The sequence below is a fragment of the Phaseolus vulgaris genome, chromosome 10 (assembly GCF_000499845.2).
Source record: "Phaseolus vulgaris cultivar G19833 chromosome 10, P. vulgaris v2.0, whole genome shotgun sequence".
Lineage (NCBI taxonomy): Eukaryota > Viridiplantae > Streptophyta > Magnoliopsida > Fabales > Fabaceae > Phaseolus > Phaseolus vulgaris.
The window spans coordinates 41,406,950-41,431,444 of record NC_023750.2 but is presented as its reverse complement, the minus strand read 5'-3'; the positions used below and the strand labels follow the sequence as shown (position 1 = coordinate 41,431,444).

The 24,495-nt window shown below is 29.0% G+C and overlaps 1 protein-coding gene across 1 annotated transcript; it reads left to right on the top strand.

The window, feature by feature from the left end:
- Window positions 1-18,356: 18,356 nt before the first annotated feature.
- LOC137818073 (toll/interleukin-1 receptor-like protein) lies at window positions 18,357-19,569 on the top strand. Its single transcript, XM_068621296.1, has 3 exons — window positions 18,357-18,940; window positions 19,066-19,219; window positions 19,483-19,569. The coding sequence occupies exons 1-3, from the start codon at window positions 18,357-18,359 to the stop codon at window positions 19,567-19,569; spliced, it is 825 nt and encodes a 274-aa protein (XP_068477397.1).
- The last annotated feature ends 4,926 nt before the right edge of the window (window positions 19,570-24,495 follow it).

Genomic DNA, 24,495 nt, shown 5'->3' with positions numbered 1-24,495 from the left:
TCCATATGTTGATATTTATTTTTTATATTTTAATATTTATTTTGTAATTTTTTATTTTACTTACATTTAAATTTAGTAATTTATATATATATATATATAATCATTAATGATATAAATGATATTTTTATACAAAATACTAAAAGAAAATGTGATAAACAAATCAACAAAACTTACAAATCAACAAAACGGGATAAACGAATTTATGTATATTAAATAATTTCAAGAAAGACACTCAAATTGTTTTTGAAAGAGAGGTTAACATAAAAAAATTACGAAATTTGAGTTATTTAACTTTTATAATGAATCTTTTCGTAAAATATAAACCCTAAATCCCTAATACATATCCAAATAATTTAATCTCATTCTTAAATAAAAATCTCAAATAATTTTTTTTTTCTAAGATTTTCAAAATCCTAAATAATCACAAAATTTGAAATTATTTTATTTTCAACTTAAATAAAAATCTAAAATAAATAAAATTTATAAGTTTTTCAAAATCTTAAATAAATATAAGTCCAAATATATTTAATATCATTCTTAAATAAAAACTAAATTAATTACATTTTTATGTTTTTCAAAGTTCTAAATACATACAAATCCTAGATAATTTTATTTCCTACTTAAATAATAATCTAAAATAAATAATATTTCTAAAATTTTCAAAATCCTAAACAAATAAAAAATATAAATGATTTAACTTTTACACAAATAAATTTTTTAAATGAAATTTCTAAATGATTCAAAATCCAAAATAAATGCAAATCCTAAATCAATTAATCTCATAATTAAATAAAAAATGCAATAAAAAACTTCCTAAATTATTTAAAATTCTAAACAAATACAAATATTAAATTAATAAATATAGTACTTAAATAAAAATCTGCAATGAATAAAATACCTAAATTATTTAAAATTATAAAAAAATACAAATCCTAAATTATTAAATGTCATACTTAAATGAAAATTTACTATAAATAAAATCTTAAATTATTTAAAACTATGAACAAATACAAATCCTAAATTATTGAATGTCATACTTAAATAAAAATTTACAATAAATAAAATTTATAAATTATTTAAAATTTTAAATAAATACAAATCCTAAATTATTTAATGTCCTACTTAAATAAAATATCTAAAATAAATTAAATTCTTAAATTATTCAAAATATGAATACAGCATAAATAGAAAATTTGAAAATATTTTATTTCCTATTTAAATAAAAATATCAAATAAATAAAAAAATTTAAGTTTTTCAAAATACTAAATAAATAAAAATCTAAAGATTTGTAATATCATTTGAAAATCAATAAAAAAATTAAATTAATCAAAATTAGAAATAAGTCCATATCCTAAATTATTAATTTCATTCTTAGATAAAAATCTAAAATTAATAAATTTCTAAGTTTTTTAAAATCCTAAATAAATACATATCCTAAATTATTTTATTTCCTACCTAAATAATAATCTCAAAGAAATAAAATTTCTAAAATTACTTATTTGTATATATTCATTTTATTTCTTATATATTAATATTTACATTTTAATTTTATTTTTGTTTTCTTATTTTCTTATTTGCACACATATATAATTATATAAATTATATTTTATACAAAAAAGTGAAAGAAATTGTGCAAAATAAATCAATAAAACTTAGAACGGGATGAAATAACTTTATGTTAAATGACTTCAAAGAAGATAATAACTTTTTTTTAAAGCAGAGGTTAACATAATAAATAATGAAATTCGGCTTTTAAGATGAGTGTTTTTTTTATATAACTCTTTATTGTAATTACTTTCCTTTAAATAAAATTCATTTAAATAGAATTCATATCCTAAATTATTTAATTTCATTCTTAGATAGAAATCTAAAATTAATAAATTTATACGTTTTCTAAAATTTTAAATAAATACAAATCCTAAATTATTTTATTTTCTTTTAAATAATAATCTCAAAGAAATAAAATTTCTAAAATTACTTATTTATATATGCTATTTTTTTCTTATACAATAATATTTTCATTGTAATTTTTTTTATTCTCTTATTTATATATATATATATATATATAAATTATATTTTTATAAAAAAAGTTAAAGAAAACATGTTATATAAATAACAAAACTTGGAGTGTGATGAAATAATTTTATGTTAAATGACTTCAAAGAAAAAAAAAATTGTTTTCGAAGTAGAGATTAACTTAACAAATAATGAACACTGGTGCAGATAGACAAAATCACTGCGGTTATTTTGTATTTATAAAAACGGCTAATGTGGCTATATAGCCGCATTTGTAAATCTCATTTATAAATGCGACTTTAGTAAATAGTTGCATTCTTATTTAATTTTTATTTTAAAAAAATTAAAGCCCTAAATCCTAAACTTAAATCTAAACATTAAAAAAAATTAAAAATTTAAAACATCACCAACATTGTGTGTGAAAGACAATCACAACTATGACAACAACGGTGATGCGACAGTGGTAGTGGACGCAATAGCAGTAGCAGACGCAGTAGCGGTATGAGACGCGGCAGCGGCAACGGCAACAGTCGCGGCAGCGGTAATGGACGTGGCAGCTGCAGCGGACGCGACAGTGGTAATAGACGCGGCAGTGGCGACAACGGATTCAATAATAGCAACGGAGCAAAGCAAAAAAGCACAAAAGTAGCAATGAAACAATGCAATCAAACAAACAAAGTAAGAGAAACGAAAAAATTTATAAATCATTGGTGAAGAAGAAAGAAAGCTCCAATGAACCTACAATTACACGATAAGACAATGAAGCTCGCAAAAAAAGAGAGGAACACCATAGCGGAAACTGAGAGAAAATGGGAAGAGGAGAAAGAAAGTAGGAGAGCGTAAGTGACGCGTTTCAAAATTAGGATAAAAAATTATTTAAGAATGTGGTTATTCGTAATAGTCGCATTCTTAAATCATGCGCTTTGATTTATTGTTACTTACTTTCATCGAGATTTGCACATGCTAATGATTATTTCTTATATATTTATAAATTTATTTATTTATTTTGTCAATATATATATATATACATGGGATTCCCCACTTTAACTGCTTTAAATAGTTTTCCTATTTTATCCTTGCTTAATTTTGTTTTATTAATTTATTTTGATTATTTGGACATTTTATAATTTTAAAAGTTAATAAAATAGTTTTTTAATTTTAAAATTTTATTTTATTTGTTCTAATTTATAGGAGAGTGAAGAGATTGATACATTAATTTTATTTTGTTGTCACCTGCAGAAGAATGGAGAAATTGATTACTTTTATGTTTTAAACTGATATACTTCTTTATTAAATAAACAGTTTTTAAATCTATACCTATATATAAAGATATTTCCTTTTATAACTGTCATTTGGTGTACACATTTTGTGTTCCAAATTTATCCTTTATAATATTAAAATATAATAAATTTGATTTGTTTTAAAATTAAAATATAAGTGATAAAAGAACACAAACTGAATGATGATAAGATATTATTTAATTTGAATAATTGGTTTTTATATTGAATTTGGAAAAAAATAATGGTTGCTAGATGTGAAGAGGGTGGAGGGATTGCTATATTACTTTTCTGATTTAAACTGATTTTATTCTCTAATTTTAAAATTAAAGATATCTATTGTACCCTCTTTCACTAATCTTATAAAATTAAACACCTATAAATGTATAACAATTTATTGTTTATTATTGAATTTCATTATATCTTATTTTCAATTAATATTAATTATCTATCTTATGTTTGCTAATTCAAATTAGTTTATAAATATCCTTCTATATTTATTTTATTATATTATTTTTACTTTATTTTGATTATTTTGTAATTTTAAAAGTTAACAAAAGTAATTTTATTATTTTTTATTGTGGTTGCTAGATGTGGAGAAGAGAGTGGGAAGATGTGTACATTACTTTTAAAATTAAAGATTTTGCCCACAAAGATAAAGATCTTGATGTGCAACAACACCACCATCATCCCAACAACAATAGTGTTTTTCTCAATATTCAAACTGCATTTTATAACATTGTTGATTAGAATTTTAATATTAAACACAATATATATTATATATATATATAAATAATAAATAAAAAATTGCAGATGTGTAGTTGGAGAAATAAAAAATTGAATACATAATAAAAAAAATACATAAAAAATGTGATACACAGGGGCTTCTGCGCCTGTTTTTCCGCAAGTATATATAATATTTATATATATTTATTTATATAAATTATATTTTTATTTATAATTGTAAGGGAAAACGTGTTAATTAACTCAACAAAACTTAAGTGGGATGAAAGAATTTTTGTTGTAGGTTAAATGACTTCAAAGAAAGTGATAAGATTGTTTTTTTGAAGTAGAGAGGTTAACATATCAAATAATTAATTTCAAGTTACTCATCTATCTATTATGGTGAATCCTTTTTTTACATGACTATTTATTGTTACTTTCTCCAAATTTGTGTCAGTTTATTGATACATGGACAATTTATTTATTTACGTGTATTATTTATTTTTATGCATTATTTATATTAATTTTAGTATGTTTAGTTTTATTTATTTATTCTTATATGTTAATGTTTAATTCTTATATATTAATATTTGATTTGTATTTTTTTTATTTTCTTATTCACATTTACATTTATATATATATACATATATATTTAATTATATAAATTATATTTTTATACAAAATAGTGAAAAAATCGCGACTAATAAATCAACAAAAGTTATAATGGGATGAAAGAATTTATGTATGTTAATAATTGACTTCAAAGAAAGAGATAAGATTGTTTTTTAAGTATGTGTTAGCATACCAAATTATTAAATTCGAGCTATACGCCTTTTATGGTGAATCCTTTTTTTACATAGTGTTTATTGTTACTTACTTTCCTCAAAATTTGTGTGTTAATTTGTTAATACTTGAACAATTTATTTTTTACGTGTATTATTTATCTTTATTCATTGTTTATATTAATTTTAGTATGTTTAGTTTATTTATTTATTCATATATGCTGATTTTTATTTTTTATATATTAATATTTGATTGTAATTTTTTTTTTCGTATTTACATTTATATATATATATATAATTATATAAATTATATTTTTATATAAAATAGTGAAGAAAACACGTCAAATAAATCAACGACACTTGGAGAGAGATGAAAGAATTTAAGTATGTGAAATCATTTCAAAGAAGGCGATAAAATTGTTTTTGAAGTAGAGAGTACATACAAAATTATGAAATTCGAGTTATTTCCTTTTTGGATGAATAATTTTTTTAACATAACTGTGTACTGTTACTTATTTTCCTAAAAATTTTTGTGAATTTGTTAATTGTTGAACAATTTCTGGTGTATGGTTTATGTTTATGCATTGTTTATATTAATTTTAATATGTTTTGTTTTATTTATTTATTCAGATATGCTAATGTTTATTTCTTATATATTAATATTTGTGCTGATAAAATATATATATATTAATATTTGTTTTGTATTATTTTTATTTAATTTCTTATTTACGTTTACACTTATATATATAATTTTTAATTATGTAAATTATGTTTTTATACAAAATAGTGTAAGAAAACGCATCAAATAAATCAACAAAACATACTTTTTGTATGTTAAATTACTTCAAAAAAAAAAGTCATTTAACATACTTTTTGAAGTAGATGTTAACATACAAAATAATGAAATTCCTAAATTATTCAAAATCCTAAATAAATACAAATCCTAAATTATTTAATGTCATATTAAAAGAAAAAATTACAATAAAAAATTCCTAAATTATTTAAAATTTTAAACAAATATAAATCCTAAATTATTAAATATAGTACTTAAATAAAAATTTGCAATAAATAAAATAATTAAATTATTTAAAATTATAAATAAATACAAATCCTAAATTATTGAATGTAATAATTAAATAAAAATTTACAAGAAATAATTTTTCTAAATTATTCAAAATAAAATTCCTAAATTATTCGAAATTTTAAACAAATAAAAAATCCTAAATTATTTAATGTCCTACTTAAATAAAATATCTGAAATAAATAAAATTCTTAAATTATTTAAAATATTAATAAATAATAATTCTAAATTATTTAATGCCCTACTTAAATGAAAATTTAAAATAAAATAAATTTTTTAAAATATCCAAAATCCTAAATAAACATAAATCATAATTTATTTTATCCATACATAAATAAAATTTCAAAAGTTTTTAAAAATCCTAAATAAATACAAAATTATTTTTTTATTTCCTACTTGAATAAAAATATAAAATAAATAAAATTTTAATGTTTTTTCAAAATTCTAAATAAATAAAAATCCAAAAATTTGTAATGTCGATAAACATCCAAAATCAATAAAAATTTTAAATTAATCAAAATTTTAAATAAATTCATATCTTATATGATTTAATGTCATTAAATAAAAATCTAAAATTAATAAATTTCTAAGTTTTCCAAAAATTTTAAATTATTTTATTTCCTGCTTAAATAATAATCTTAAAAAAATAATTTTTTAAAATTAGTAATGTCAATGTCTATTTCTTATATATTAATATTTATTTGGTAATTTTATTTATTTATTTTGTCATTTACATATATATATATAGTTATATAAATTCTATTTTTATATATAAAGGAAAACGTGTCAATTAAATCAACAAATCTTATAGCGGAATGAAAGAATTTTTACAGGTTAAATGATTTCAAAGAAGACAATAAAATTGTTTTTAAAATAGATGTTAACATACCAAATAATCAAATTAAAGCTACTTGCCTTTTAGAATAAATCACTTTTTTATATAACTGTTTATTATTATATACTTCCCTCAGAGAATAAATCACTTTTTTATATAACTGTTTATTATTATATACTTCCCTCAGAGTTTATGTCAGTTTATTAAGACCTGAACAATTTTTTTTAAGTGTATTATTTATCTTTATACATTATTTATATTAATATGTTTAATTTATTTATTTATTCGTATGATGTTTATTTTTTATATAATAGTATTTGATTTATAATTTATTTATTTATTTTCTTTGAAAGAATGCGTTCAGACAAAAAAAAAAATCAAAAATCATCATTTACATACTATTCATTTATATTGACATATATTTACAGGAATTATTGTAACTTGTACAGGGCTAGTATATATATATATATATATATATATATATATATATATATATATCCAATCTATTTCAAGAATTAACACTATTTTTAACTTAAAACATGAAGCTTAGGTATTAAGTTTGTGATTTTTTTTTATATATTGCCTCTTTTTAATTTCTACAAATACATACATATATACATTTATTAAGTTGCATATATATACATACATATACATCCATATGTCATCGCCGAAGATTGGTTTCCAAAGGCACACAACCTCACTGTACCTACAGGGACTAGTCATTTAACCTTGGTTGAATGTTGAGACTGTTATAGTGAGAACAGATCTTGTTGTACTTTAAATACACATGGTGTCTGATTTAGTACCATGATGTTGGTCTATCCAAGCACACATATTCTTGCTACCTTCACCCACTTCTTCACCTCCAATAATACTAATTCCAAACCCTAACCCTTTTTTTTACTACCTAAGTACAATCCAAAAACAGCAAGAAGTAGCAGAAAAACATCTTTTTATCAACATATATTTGGATCCCCCAAGCAGTGCTGAAAACTGCAATTATTCTGCAATTTCTCCAGCACTATATAAATTCCCTCTTAGCAGCTGATATGCTCTTGCTACTACCTCAAGCTCCCAAAACCTTTCCCTTAAAGACCTCTATTGATGCTCACAAATCCCTTCAGAACTACTAAAAACTTCCGCATAACCTTCATCAGTGGCAGCACATCTGTATGGGACTTCTGAAACAATGAAGTAAAAAATGAAAGCCAAACATCAATTGTCATGTACTCACAGTGGCCTACTTGATTCACTTTCTTTGGTAACACTCACAGTGGACTATAGAAGTTGGGACTATAGATGTTGGGACTATGGGTTGGGAAGAGAGAAACAATAGAAGAAATGTGATAATATTAGAAACGCTAGAAGAATAGCAGTAAGGCATTGTTGATCCTTCTTCACCTCTGAACCTTAGCTATAAGGGTTGTGGTGTGGAAGGTTGGGTTGAAGTGTTCCTTGCTCACTCACTCACTTGACCTAAACCCACACACATACCACTCTTCACTCTCTCTCTCAACACAATTAATTGTGAAATTAAATTATATAATATTGCAATTAAAAAAGAAAAAAACCAATCCACTCTGTTCAATTTCATTCCCCCCCCTTTTTTTATAAAGTTTCTGTGTTAGACATCACTATGCAACTTGACATCTCAGCTAAGCTGACACCTCAAGTAACAACAATCATCTGCCATCACATGAAAAAAAAATATTATTAAAAAAAGAAAAAAGAAAGAAAATACAAAAATATGGGGGGACTAGACCAAAACCCATATGTTAACACAAACGATACATAGGTAGATTATACCTATTCATAAAGAATTCTAAGAACAGACTACCTGGGAGTCTACTATACCAATGAAAAGATTCTCTAGGAATAAATCCTAAATTAGCCAACTTATCAGCACACGCATTCCTTTCACGAAAAATATGAGTTACCCTAAACCTGATTGTCCCACAAAAATTAAGACAAGTATTCCATCGATTCTGAAGCATCTACGGAACATTAGTCCTAGCAGTAAACACAGCACAAACCAAGACAAAATCACATTCAAGCCAGACATTAGTAAGTCCCATTTTTTGAGCTTCCTCCATAGCATGTATAACTCCATAAAACTCAGCAACCAAAGTAGTTTGAACTTCAACAAAGAGGACGAAGAACTTTACCACTACGAGTCTTAATACCGAAAAACTTAATCACGTTGAAGTCCAACATATCATTCTTCATTGAAGCTTTAGACGAATTTCCCACTAGACAAGTTAAATATTTAATTATCGAAATAGCCTTAGAAACCCCAATCTTATCCTGAAATCTAGCATAATTCTTCATACGCCATATCATCCATATAGAAAAGGTTATCACCGCAAGCTTAATCAATTTAACCAAAGGACTACCATCACTCTTAATAAAAGAAAGTAGATCATCCTTATTAGAGAAATGAGAAGTAAGAAAAATTTGTCGTACCCAACTCCAAATATGCAATGCGTTAGAACATTCAAAAAATAGATGTTGAATAGATTCCTCTTGCTTTTCACAAAGCGAACACATAGAACATATATGCAAACCCTTATTCTGAATATGTTGATCTGTAGGAAGTCGCCCATGAAAATTTTTCCAGAGTACTAAAGTTTTGGAAGGGGAATAGATGAAGACCAAATGAATTTACCCCAACCACCTGGAACTCCTGGTTCCAAGAAAAAAGTCCTAGCCGATTTAAGAGTGAAACGACCAGACTCATTTAGAATCCAATTAGGAATATCCTGTTCCTCTCTAATCATGATATGATTAAAAAAAGAGGCATATGCTTTAAAGATAAGGGAATATTCCAATCACAACCTGTCCAAAATTGCGAGACTGTATCCGGAATGCTAACACCATCAGATAACCCTGCAATATTTGCTAAAGAAGTAGTAGAGCACCATTTATCATTCCAGAAATTAATAAAAGAACATGTACCAACAGTCCAATAAGTATAGTCAAGTATGGTAGAATAAATTTGCTTAATTCCAGGCCAGAGAGAGGAAGATCTATAAACCGTTTGAAATTCATATTTTGATTTAAGAACCCTGGCTTTCAAAAGTAAAGACCAAGGTTTGTCGCTATAAGCAAAGTTCCAAGCAAGCTTAAGAAGATATGCATTATTTTCATGATGAAGATTAATGATATTCAAGCCTCCATCCTCAAGAGGTGAACAAATTTTCCCCCAATTAACGGTAGCAATACCTTTTTTCAGAATATCACCAGTACAAATAAAATTCCGACACCACTGCTCAACTTGCTTAATAAGTGAAACAGGCCACTTATACATATTAAAACTATAAGCTAGAGATCCAGTAATCACTGTATTGACCAGCTGAATTCGACCCATCATGCTAAGAGATTTACCTTTCCAAGATGCTAGCTTCAATTTAACTTTATCAGCCAAAGGTTGAAGAAACCGACACTTTGGAGCACCAACAAAGATAGGCACTCCTAAATAATGGAAAGGCAAACAACCATGACTACAAGAAAGAATATTTTGAATTTTGGTGACAAATCTTGAAGAATTATCCATGGTGAAGAAACTACTTTTAGAGTTATTAATATATTGACCAGAAAAATCACCATATGTTTTAAGAAAAGAACTCAAATTTCTAAGAGACTTAATATCCCCCCTACAAAAAATAAATATGTCATCAACATACAAAATATGAGAGGGAGTGAGATAACCATGCGAACTAGCCATATTTAAAATCTTCTTATCATTCACAAGCTTAGAGAGACCTCTACTAAGAACTTCCTCTGCAAGACAGAAAAGTAAAGGAGACAATGGATCACCTTGTCTTATCCCTCGACTGCAAGGAAAAAACCCACCAAACTACCACTTATTCTTATAGAAAGCATAGCTGAACGAAGAATTGTACTAATCCAACCGACAAATGAGGGGTGAAAACCAAAGCGTTTTAAAACTAATAATAAGAACTTCCAACTTAGAGTGTCAAAAGCTTTATGAATATCAACTTTGTAAGCCACATTACCTCCTCTAACCTTTTTAGAAAGCAGGTTAATAGCTTCAGAAGCAATACCAATGCAATCCTGAATCTGTCTACCCTGCACAAATCCATATTGATTAGGAGAAATGATTCTAGCAGCCACAAGTGCAAGCCTATCCGCCAGTATCTTGGAAATAATCTTAAACTTGAAATTAGCAACAACAATTGGCCTGTAATCTTTAATGGAATCAGCACCCTGAACCTTAGGAATAAGAGATACCACATTACTATTCATTCCAGGGAGAACCCAGTTTTGTTTAAAAAACTGTTGAACAGCATTGCAAACATCTGTCCCAATAATTTCCCAGCAAGAATGATAGAAAACACCACCAAAACCATCAGGACCAGGAGCACTATTACCGTTAAGATTAAAAACAACATTTTTAATTTCAGAGAAATCTGGACACTTAATCAACATCATATTCTCCTCAGAGGAAACCATCGCAGGAATATAAGTACCAATAAAATCTTCCATATTATCAGTATCCAGAACATTAGAAATAGACTCAACATAAAGATTTTTATAAAAGTCCAAAATATGACCCTCAATGATTTTAGGATCCTCCGTAACCTCATTATCAATCCATAGACGATGAATCCCACTAGAATTATATCTCCTTTTGACCACCGCATGGAAAAAAGAAGTATTTCGATCTCCATCCTTGAACCATAACATCCTAGCCCTTTCTTTCCAAAACAAATATTGACAGTGAAGAGCATGATCAAGCTCTTCCTTAGCAATCTTTTCTTGACAGAGAAGTCCATCACTATCAGACAAACTAGCAGTCTCTAAGCTTTTTTGAATACCAAGAAGGATGTCCTGCTTAAGAAGAACTCCATTATGAACATTACCAAAAGAATTTTTATTCCAATCTCGAAACTCAAGTTTCAACCTTTTTAACTTATGTTGCAACATAAACATAGGACAACCAACAACCTGATTAGCCCAAGAATCATGAATAAGCTTTAGACATGAAGTGTCCTGAAGCCACATAAAAAAGAAACGAAAATTGCTAACCTTCCGCAAAGAATTACTAGCAAGACTAGCAAGAATAGGGGAATGATCAGAACAATTTTTAACAAGAACCTGATAAGAACAAGATTCCCATTCATCCAGACACACTCCATTACATAAAGCCCTATCCAGTCTTCTGTGAATTCTATGCAACCCTCTCCTTCCGTTACATCAAGTATAACAAGATCCAGTAAAAGGCATACAAGAAAGATCATTAGTATTAATACAGTCCAGGAATTCATTACAAGAAACCTGATTAGGAGCCACCCCCCCTTTACAGTCATCTGCTGAGAGCACAACATTAAAATCTCCCAGAAAACACCAAGGCCCTGTGAAGAAACTAAGATCCCTCCATAAAAATCGTCTAGACAAGTATCTGGTAGCACCATAAACACCTGCAAAGCTAAAACTCTTATCCTGCAGACGACAAGTTACAGAGATAAATTGATCATTAACCAAGAAATTTTGGACAATATTAGGAACCGACAAACACCAAAGCTTAGCAACTTTATTAACAAGAGGAGACGTAGCCACCAAATGCATATTAACAGATTTGAAAAGGACGTCGAAAGCATTAGTGTATGACATCATGGGTTCAGCAAGAAAAACCAGGAGAGGTTTATGTAGGTTAAGTAAACTAAGCCACATCTCCACAGTTTTGTGGTTCCCCAATCCTCTGACATTCCAAAAAAATGAAGAGACCTTCATTGCGACGTTGTAGAGAGAACTGCCTTAGCAGTTTTTCTGGATTTACCAGTCCCCTTAGGTGGTCTCCCTGGTTTTCTTTTAGTGCGAACTGTTTCCTCCCCATTATCACTGTCATCCTCCTCCATGTCATTAGAGTCAGTCCAAAATTTTGAAACAACCTGATTTTTAATATGATCAGAATTAATTCCAACAATGGTAGGCGGAATAGTTGACGCTCCAATATGAGAATCAACTCCCACGTCTGTAGTTTCCAAACCATCAAGAGAAGAAAAGTGATTTTGAAGGACCAACGATATTGCTTTAACATCCCCAAGATATTTAGCCTTTCGAAGGGAGGGATGAGGCGAATGGGATGGTACAGTCACAATAGCAGAGACCTCCACATTAGGAACTGGAGCATTAGTATCAGCATGTGATTTAACCCTCTAAGGAGAGGCAGTACACAACGGAGATGGTACAATCACAGGAACAGATACCTCCACATGATGATCATCAATAAAAGTTGTTGAATTTGACTCTGAGTCCTTAGCTTGCATAACAGCAAGTGAGTCCAAAGTGGGAGTGGACAACCCCTGCTTGGGTGAGGACCTATCATGATCTGAAGCATCCTCAAGAGGAGGCATATCTGCAAAAACATCCTCCCCTCCACCTGTTTCATCAATTTTCAACTTATCAATGAGGCCTTCCACGAGTTTTGTCTCCGGATCTTTTTTCCTATATTCTTTACGTTGTTTAGGAATCACGGTCCTCCCTTGGTCCCGTTCATCAGAAGATGCCTTCTGAGAAGGTTTATGTTGAGGCCCAAGAACACGACCCTGGTCATGGATCGCCCGACACTGAGCAAGCTCGTGCCCAATCATCTTACAATGAGAGCAAAAAGGAGGGAGCCATTCATATTCCACACCAGCTACAAAAGCAAAGTCTGGACGATCAACCAAAAGTTGATCGGAGAGAGGGGACAAAAGATCAATATCCACCAACACTCTAGCAAACATACCCTTATTCTTTCTCATAGTATGCTCATCCAAAGACAAAGGAGTACCAAGGCCTCTAACGATGGAATATATTTTATTTGGTTTCCAATACTCCAAAGGCAAATGGTAGATTCTAACCTATGTCTGAGTTTTGGTATTCTTCATGGTAGCTGGGACAAAGTCTTTTGTCCAGGCAAACAATCTCAATAAACCAGGAGATAACTTGAGGGAACCCATTCCGAGGGCCCATCTCATGTCTTCAATAGAAGCGAACTCAAACTCATATAAACCCTTTCCAAGAGGAATTGCTTTCCATGGTCCAAGAGCTTTCCACACCGGCTGCAACTTTTTAGTTAAATCCAGGTGTGTGAGAGGTTTATCCCCCTTAGATAGAATAACCCGACCATGGAGATGGGTTTTGCAATCCTCAAGACCAGCCAAGTAATCTGCCTCATCAATCTGGACAGCAATCATGTCACCCTTAATACAAGGGATAGGTAGTTGGGACAAAGGAATATCACATGTATTTCCCAAAGCCTGAGCAAAAGTCTTCCTTTGACCGGACATGGAATATACTTTATTATCAGGACATACTTTTCAATCGATCAAACAAGTCCATGGAATGAGGAAACCCGCAGAGCTCTCTGCCATGGTAAAAGGCTAACAAGTCCGAACCTGTAGTAGGAAACCCTAAAAACCCCCAAATCTTCAATTTAGGGTTTCAGTTTCGTTAATTTACGTAACCTAGACCTGCTGCTATTAGGGTTCGTCGCCGTCTTTCTCGCAGCTGGACAGCGACCACTGGTTTCACGGTGGGTGGTCTGTAGGTGACCCTTAGTTGTGCGACGGCGCTGGTGGTGACGCACGGGCTTCTGAAGGTGCTCTTACTGTTGGGTCTATGTGGCGACGCTCGTTTGACAGTGGTGCGGCCCGCTCTGCAGTGTGGCAGCGTCGTTTAGTGTGACCAGAGCATGACGGTGGAGTTGTAATTTATAGGAATAACTTTTATTTGGTCACATTCTCTTCAATTTCATTCCCCTTTTACGTATAAAGAAATTTCTAACTCACCATTCCCTTTTACAGTATAATTTTAATATATTTTAAACAAAATAAAAATATTACAGATAACAATAGAAAAGATGAAAATCTATTTTTTTAAGAAGATAATTAACTTGATTTTTATTATGTAAAATTCATTTTAAATTAATCAAATTTTTTTTAGTAAAAATGTGTGTTTGGTATACTGTGTGATAGTAATAAGGTGTTATACAATTTTTTATGGCAACCAAGTGTGACAAGGACATTTGGTCGTTTGGTGTATCATTGTGTTATGACACTAGCCCCACTCAAGTCTCACAAGCAAAAACTACTTAATAGAAAAGCAAAACTTTTCTATGTATGAAAGATAGAAGCAAAAACTATTTAATAGAAAAGCAAAATATTTTATGTTTGAAAGATAGAAAAACAATGATTTGTGCAGAAAGTAGTAAAATGAGTCCCTTGTAGGTCTTTCCCTTATTTTATCTTATTCCTTTCTTTTGTCCATTTCTCACTTGGATACAGTTGCCAGGTACAAGTGAACCCTCATTATTATCTTGGACCTCTGCAACTGTCTTTGACACATCAATCAATAACTATGAACACCAATTCACTTCTAATTACTTTTCTCACCTTTCTTAAGTTCTTAGTTTGGATTAAGGCTGGAGTTTTCTTTTATTTATATTGCTATAATAATATTAAACTCATCAAAAATGGTTTTCGTTTTACTTCTCAAAATAAATATTTTATAAGATCAAAAGAATAAATAATTTTAGGACAACCTAAAAATAATTTAGTAAAAAGCTTAACTTTTTAAGCCATTTTTAATTTCAAAATTAGTTTTCATTCACTTATGTTCCTTTCAAACATGTAGGGTGATTTTCTTTATCTCTTCTTTATCTAATTACAAATTTATCTTTTATTATATATTTTATTTAATAACTTGTCAAACTATCCAGAATTAGGGTTGCAAAGACACATGTTATACATGAAAGAGAGAAAGAGAGCCAAATTAGTCTGTGCGCCAATGAGACTTGGTGGATCCCACCGTTTTCATTACGTGTCCTCTCTCGTTGTGCCTTTGCCGCCGCCAATCACGCTCTCTCTCCACAGAGGCTCTTTCTTAAGTTAGTATGCAATATAATATAGACATCATATGTCATCGCTGAAGGTTGGATTCCAAAGACACACATCCTTATAAATGATTCGGATATGTGGTACATTACAGAGATCTTAAAACAGATTGCATAATTATAGTAATATAGCTAGAAGTAAAAAAAAAAAAAAACATAGTCTAGTGGCTTTAAAAGAAGCTACAAAACACTCAATTCCAACCAACTCAAACCCAGATAAAAGAAAGTTCATCATCTCACTTTAATCTTCAGTTTCAACCTTGGTTCAATGTTGAGACTGTTAATTATAGTGAGAACAGATTTTGTTGTCTACCTTCCCCCTCTTCTTCACCTCCAATAATACTAATTCCAAACCCTAACCCTTTTTTTTACTACCTAAGTGCAATCCAAAAACAGCAAAAAGTAGCTGAAAAAGAAATCTTCTTTTTATCAACATATATTTGGATCCCCCAAGCAGTGCTGAAAACTGCAATTATTCTGCAATTTCTCCAGCACTATAGAAGTTGTTGCAGAAGGGTTTGGACTATAGACTCCTTGTTATTCCATCACTTTGGGACTATGAGTTGGGACTATATATAGAAAAAAAGAGCATCTGAAGCACTAAACTTATAAGAGTGAAGAGTGGTATTGAGAGAGTGAAGAGTGGTATGTCACAGAGAGAGTGAAGAGTGAAGAGAGAGAGAGTGTGAACAGTGAAGAGAAAAGAGAGAAGAGAGAGAAGAGAGTGAAGAGAGAAGAGTTACTATATATAGAAAAAAAGAAGGTTTTTTTTTAATCAGCAATAGAGAATAATATAAATGGGAATGGGAGTGGGCAAGTGAGTTGAGTTTCGGATCTCAAAGAGAATAATAATAATTTCAATTTCAATCATCTTTAAATTTAGTAATGTACAAAATAATAGATAAAATTTATTTCTTGATGGTAAAATGATTTTTTTGAACTGGATTTCAAATTCCATAATAATATTTAACAATTTGTTCTTTAGAACAGTATTTTGAATTTTGTTTGAGTACTTACTTCAAAGACATTTGTTTCTATAACTAATAATGAACTTTGAGAATATGGAATTCTTAAGTATAATAATTTGTTTTTTAAATTTATTTGATATAAATTACTTCAGTCAGCTCAACATCCATGGAGGAATTTCTTTTTTCTTAATCTTCTATATCCATGTTTAAAATAAAATCTATTACATAACTAAGACATCCTAAACATAGATTTATGTAATAGATTTTATTTTAAACATAGATTTATGTTTCCTTATATAGAAGATTAAGAAAAAAAAATCCTACAAATAAAATATGAAAGAGACTGAAAGAAAAATATTTAAAGAGACTGTGAAATAAATATGAAAGAATTAAAGAGAAAATAAAACTTCTAGAAAGAGACTGAAAGAAAAAAAAATTCTAGTATTAAAAGCCTTTATCAAAGTATTAAAATGGATATAATTAAGGCAACGACTACTCATAAATTTAACATAAACTTGATTTAGTTAAAATATTACATGAGGCAAAGAAAAAGACACCCTTATAATATCTTTTAAGCACAGTGAATGGAACATAATTTCATTAAGCTTAAAAAATGCACCTAATTAATGAATTCTAAAATATTATGAATGATATTTTTATTCAATATAAGTATTTTTCTGTAGTACATTTAGGTCATTTATGCATAAGAGATAAGTTAATTTCAAAGGTTACATTTTAGGATATACAATAAATAGGTATATATAAAAGTTCAGTAACTCCTATCAAGAGGGTATTTTGAGGAAAAGTCTTTCCTAATGGAATTAAAGATAAAAAAGAATGAAAAAGATGTTTAGGATGTCTTAATTATGTAATAGATTTTATTTTAAACATAGATTTATCTTTCCTTATATAGAAGATTAAGAGAAAAAACTTGTGTTAATTGTACATTATTGTTATTACTATTCTCTTTAGGAATCCAAACTCAACTCAGTTGCTCCTCTTATTCCTCTCTTTGGGATTAAAATATAAAACCTGCTCCCTCTTCAGCCTACCACAGCATGATGGAAAAGTAAACCTAAACCCCACACACTCCTTCTTCTTTCACACTCTCTCTCTTCATTCTTGACACTCTCTCTTCATCTCTCTTTTCACTCTTCACACTCTCTCTTCATCTCTCTCTTCACTCTTCACACTCTCTCTTCATCTCTCTCTTCATCTCTCTTTTCACTCTTCACACTCTCTCTTCACTCTTCACACTCTCTCTTCATCTCTCTTTTCACTCTTCACACTCTCTCTTCATCTCTCTCTTCACTCTTCACACTCTCTCTTCATCTCTCTTTTCACTCTTCACACTCTCTCTTCATCTCTCTCTTCACTCTTCACACTCTCTCTTCATCTCTCTCTTCACTCTTCACACTCTCTCTTCATCTCTCTTTTCACTCTGCACACCCTCTCTTCGTCTCTCTCTTCACTCTCTCTGTGACATACCACTCTTCACTCTCTCTCTCTCTCTCAATACCACTCTTCACTCTTATAAGTTTAGTGCTTCAGATGGTCCTTCCCTCTTCTTCTTTCTATATATAGTCCCAACCCATAAACCAAAGTGATGGAATAACAAGGAGTCCATAACCCCAACCCTTGTAAAGTTTCCTTTCCGACTTTTCCTTTTTATACTGCCCTTCTTTTCTTCACCACCTACTAACTATTTCAGAATTGCCTCTTCTGACTAATCATCATTTTGATATTGTTAGTTCAATGTGAAGAAAGATCACCAATGCCTTACAGTTATTCTTCTCGCGTTTCTAATATAATAGCATTTCTTCTATTTGTTTATCTCTTCCCTGCAAAGGCAACAGTAGAAAATAGTTTGTGGTGTCCACTGACATCTTCTGCTTGTTCCAGTGACACCCTTCAATCAAAGTACGATGTCTTTGTTAGCTTTAGAGGTCCAGATGTTCGTGAAGGTTTTCTTAGCCATTTGATCGAGGCCCTTTCTCTAAACCAGATTTCTTCCTTTGTAGATTACAACATTCCCAAAGGACATCAAATATCTGATGCACTTCTAAGAGCAATTGAAGTATCCTCTATTTATTTGGTTATATTTTCAGAAAACTATGCTTCTTCGAGCTGGTGTTTGTTAGAACTTGAGAAAATTGTTGAGTGTAGTAGAAAATATGGACACATGTTGCTACCTATTTTCTACAAAGTAGAACCTTCAGATGTACGACATCAGAGGGGAAGTTATGGAGAGGCCTTTGTTGCTCATGAAAGAAAATACAATGTGACCACTGTACAAACCTGGAGATTTGCTTTGAAGGAATCTGCTAATCTAGCAGGATTTCATTCATCTACTTTTCGGTTAGTTTTTTCCTCAATAAAAAATGTCTAACTTTTTATGTTTCTTTCTTTGTATAGTTCGAACTTGAACTTTCAAAATAATTATAATTGAGGTGTAGTTGATATATATTATTTGAATTTTGCAGGGATGATGCTAAGCTTGTTAAAGAGATTGTTAAATGTGTGTCGTCAATGGTGTTGAATCTCAGACATAAAGTTAATTCTAAAGAGGCGTATGAAATTGGTACACAGTTTCAACATGCAGAATCATTGCTACAATTAGAGTCCGAAGATCTTCCAGTTATTGGATGTATTGGTAAGATAATCCTCGCAGAAATATATAACAATTGTGTTTTTTTATCTGATAAATTTTTTTGTAGACTTTAAAACATGTGTTTTGTAGAGTGTTTGATACTAATAAAGGTGGAGAATTAAACATTGATGAATCCTTATAAATTTTGAATTTGAATGCCTTTAAATAAAATTAAAATGCAATACCAGGAGTGTAGTGTGAGTACATGACAATTGATTTTTGGCTTTCATTTTTTACTTCGTTGTTTCAGAAGTCCCATAGAGCTGTGCTGCCACTGATGAAGGTTATGCAGAAGCTTTTAGTAGTTCTGAAGGTGAGCATCAATAGAGGTCTTTAAGGGAAAGGTTTTGGGAGCTTGAGGTAGTAGCATGAGCATATTAGCTGCTAAGAGGGAATTTATATAGTGCTGGAAAATTTGTTTTTGGCTGCATAATTGCTGTTCTTGGTTGCCTATAGTGCTGGAAAAATTGCAGAAATTGCAGTTTTCATCACTGCTTGGGGGATCCAAATATATGTTGATAAAAAGATGTTTTTCAGCTACTTTTTTCTGTTTTTGGATTGTTCTTGGGTAGTAAAAAAAAGGGTTAGGGTTTGGAATTAGTATTGTTGGAGGTGAAGAAGAGGGTGAAGGTAGCAAGAATATGTGTCCTTAGATAGAACAACATCATGGTACTAAATCAGACACCATGTGTATTTAAAGTACAACAAAATCTGTTCTCACTATAACAGTCTCAACATTCAACCAAAGTTGAAACTGAAGATTAAAGTGAGATGATGAACTTTCTTATGTGGGTTTTAGTTCGTTGGAATGGAGTGCTGGTGTAATTTTTGTAGCCTCTCCTAAAGCCACTAAAGCAACTAGACTATGTTTTTGTTTTGTGTTTGGTTCAGAGTTTTACTTCTTTTATCTTATTGCCAGGTTCATTAACTTGTACTGTGTAATTCCTTGAAAGAGCTTCAATGTTGTGTTGTGACTGCAAGAGTCTGTTTTAGTTTTAGTTTAGTAGAGAGACTTGTTTTCTGAGTAGAAAAGGGAGACTAAGACAATTATTGAATTGCAAGGTGGAAAAGTAATAAGGACATGTTGTTTGATTGCATGTTAAAAAAAATCTCAAGCTGTTCTTATCATTCATAACTCATTTCCACTATCCCTGTGTTTTGGAAAAGATCCACGATAGATTAGCATATTATGATGAGTTTGATATTATTATGATTAATAAAGCTACTTAAATCACTCCAAACTAACAACTTAAGAAAGAGGAGTGGTGTTCATAATTATTGATTGATGTAGCCAGGTTGAAAGCTAACAATATAAAAATATATTAGAACGCGAGAAGAGTAACTGTAAGGCATTGGTGATCTTTCTTCACACAGAACTAACAATATAAAAATGATGATTAGCCAAAAGAGGCAATTCTGAAATAGTTAGTAGGTGGTGAAGAAAAGAAGGGCAGTATACAAAGGAAAAGTCGGAAAGGAAACTTTACAAAGGTTGGGGTTATGGACTCCTTGTTATTCCATCACTTTGGACTATGGGTTGGGACTATATATAGAAAGAAGAAGAGGGAAGGACCATCTGAAGCACTAAACTTATAAGAGTGAAGAGTGGTATTGAGAGAGAGAGAGAGAGAGTGAAGAGTGGTATGTCACAGAGAGAGTGAAGAGAGAGACGAAGAGAGAGTGTGCAGAGTGAAGAGAGAGATGAAGAGAGAGTGTGAAGAGTGAAAAGAGAGATGAAGAGAGAGAGTGTCAAGAATGAAGAGAGAGTGTGAAGAGTGAAGAGAGAGATGAAGAGAGAGTGTGAAGAGTGAAAAGAGAGAAGAAGAGAGAGTGTCAAGAATGAAGAGAGAGTGTGAAGGTGAAGAGAGAGATGAAGAGAGAGTGTGAAGAGTGAAAAGAGAGATGAAGAGAGAGTGTCAAGAATGAAGAGAGAGTGTGAAGAATGAAGAGAGAGATGAAGAGAGAGTGTGAAGAATGAAGAGAGAGATGAAGAGAGAGTGTGAAGAGTGAAGAGAGAGATAGAGAGAGTGTGAAGAGTGAAAAGAGAGATGAAGAGAGAGTGTCAAGAATGAAGAGAGTGTGAAGAATGAAGAGAGAGAGTGTGAAAGAAGGAGTGTGTGGGGTTTAGGTTTACTTTTCCATCATGCTGTGGTAAGCTGAAGAGGGAGCAGGTTTTATTTTTTAATCCCAAAGAGAGGAATAAGAGGAGCAACTGAGTTGAGTTTGGATTCCGAAAGAGAATAATAATAACAATAATGTACAATTAAAACAAGTTTTTTCTCTTAATCTTCTATATAAGGAAAGATAAATCTATGTTTAAAATAAAATCTATTACATAATTAAGGCATCCTAAACATCTTTTTCATTCTTTTTTATCTTTAATTCCATTAGGAAAGACTTTTCCTCAAAATACCCTCTTGATAGGAGTTACTGAACTTTTATATATACATATTTATTGTATATCCTAAAAATGTAACCTTTGAAATTTTCTTAATCTCTTTTGCATAAATGACCTAAATGTACTACAGAAAAATACTTATATTGAATAAAAATATCATTCATAATATTTTAGAATTCATTAATTAGGTGCATTTTTTAAGCTTAATGAAATTATGTTCCATTCACTGTGCTTAAAAGATATTATAAGGGCAAATTTATATGTATTTTTCTTGCCTCATGTAATATTTTAACTAAATCAAGTTTATGTCAAATTTATGAGTAGTCGTTGCCTTAATTATATCCATTTTAATACTTTGATAAAGGCTTTTAATACTATAAGTTTTTTTTTCTTCAGTCTCTTTTTAGAAGTTTTATTTTCTCTTTAATTCTTTCATATTTATTTTTATTATATTTATATATTTTTTAATTAAGTTTACTTTGGTTTTAGAGACTTCTTGTTATAAGTTTAATTATTTTAATTTGAGGGTATAATAAAATCAAAGTATATATCTCTTTCTAGACTTTATAATTTACTGTATATTTCTTTCATGTTTATTAGTTATATTCCTTGCCCTATTTTATTTATCATTTTGAACAAACTCATTTAATAGTTATAAAAAATCATTTTTTAACAGTGAGTCTTCCAATTTATCCATTATGAAAATTAATGTAGAGATTTGTTCCCTAATTAACAAGCTAAACGTTTCAAGATCTGATCAATAATATAAGTTAAGACTTGCACAATGATTTTTGTCTTTACTGCTTTTATTATCTTCAAAAGTAAAATTATGTAATTAAAAAATCACTTCAATTCTCTGTAAATTTGTAAGATGTTTCTTTTGAACCATAATTGATTGACCCATTTAAAATATTTTTTATTTTATTTTGTTTTATTATAGCTAATTTTTTGTTATTGTAACCTAAATTTAGCTATTGTATATATTAAAGTTGCTACAACAATTTGTTCTTGAGTTGTAATTTCAACAATATTTAAGACTAATTAATTTTCTTCTAAATTACAGAAATTATACCATCAATCCTTTAATTGACCCATTAAATATTATACTTATGGTTGTATATCAACCTAAACATGTTTTAGCTTTTATAGGCACCCAGACATGTAAAAATGCAGATATAATATACCTTGTTAAATTTTATTTTTTTTTCTATTTGAATGATATGATAAGTGGGTCTTGGATAATAACTTTTTAATTTTGGTAATTTTTATTTTGAAAATTTATTTTATTTACATATAATTCCATTTTTTCTAAGGTGTTCACAAATAATTATAATAAACTTAAATTTTCTAAACTTCTTTTAATATTTTCAATGTCTAATTCAACATATCAATCCTAATGTTATGCTTATAGCACTTTCGGGAAACATACTTTAGTTTATATATTGGTTTTAAGGAGACATTAATGTCATTTAATTTTTGAAAAACTCGATATATCTATGCAATTTTTTATTTTCTATTTTATTTAACTCTTTTTTACATAAGGCCTAAAACATTATTCGAATAATTTAGTTATTGATGCAATTTTTTGGTATATTTTTTGTTTACAACTTTTTGTTCTCCACCTATATGTTTAAAAGGGTTGTTCCTATAAAGGATGATGATATCTCTTTATTATTTTACTGTTCAAAGTTTCTAAAGTGTTAAAATTTTGTTCCTATAAATGATGATACTTTTCTATTATTTTATTGTTCAGAGTTTTCCAAAGTGTTAATTCTAAAGAGTTTATTCTTTTTCATTATTAATAGGTTGATTAAATTATTTATTTTACAACAATCTAAAAACCAGTCAAAAGAATACATGTTATTTTTCTTTTCTCCTTAAATCTTGATAAAATATCTTAAGATTAAGAAAAACTATTTTTTTTTTGGTCTTTGTTATATTAAACTTCAAAACTCTTTGTGTTTCATTCTTTATCTATAAGTTGGTATCTAGCAAGAGTATTTGTGAAATAGTGGATAAATAAATAAGGAAGAAATTCCATTTTACTAAGCACTTGAAATCTAGATTTACTTAGTTTATTTTTTGGTAATGGACTTATAGCCTTAAAAGATTAATTAATTTTTTTATACACAATAATAAATTAATAAATAATTTGAAAGAGTCCAATTCTATCACCTAAAGTTTGGTCAAAATATTTTATATTTAGTTTTATTGGTTTGAAAGTGTAGTCTTCAATGTCATAATTTATTATTAAGATGAAACTTTAAATCTGGTCAGAAAATAACAGCAATAATACCTATAGTCCTACATCTAAGTTTTATCCGTAGTTATCATAGTTATCACAGTGAAACACTAAAAAAACCATTAAATAAATTATTTTTTAAAAAAAATAATTATTTATATTTCTATTATTATTAAATAATTTTTAATTGGTATTTAATTAACTATTAGTTATTTAGATCTTAAATTTAATAGAAAAAATTTAATAGTTAATTAGATACTAATTTAAAAATTATTTAATAACAATAAAAATTAATTTAAATATAATTTTTTTAATTTCTATATAATTTAATCTATAATAAATAATTATTTTTATTTTTAAAATTAATTTCTACTCCATCATTTTCTTGTAACACAACAATTGAGATAAAAAAAAGGTAATTTCTTCTTGCATCACATCAATTTCAACCTGCACTTAACCTGTCTCTTCGAAATGACAAAAATAACCTTAAATGAAAATGGTATAAATAAAAATTACTTCTAGGACCAGTTATCTAAAATATTTTAGATTTGGATATCTGAAACACATTTTTAAATTCTGAAATTTTTTATTCAAAATGTATTTTTAATTTTGTGTTCCAGATT

Bases quoted from the DNA above. Each gene is read 5' to 3' on its own strand.
- LOC137818073 (XM_068621296.1), top strand. From the start codon at position 18,357: ATGCCTTACAGTTATTCTTCTCGCGTTTCTAATATAATAGCATTTCTT. The intron at 18,941-19,065 runs GTTAGTTTTTTC...TGAATTTTGCAG, and splicing joins TTTCATTCATCTACTTTTCG to GGATGATGCTAAGCTTGTTA. The intron at 19,220-19,482 runs GTTATTGGATGT...TCGTTGTTTCAG, and splicing joins TAGAGTCCGAAGATCTTCCA to AAGTCCCATAGAGCTGTGCT.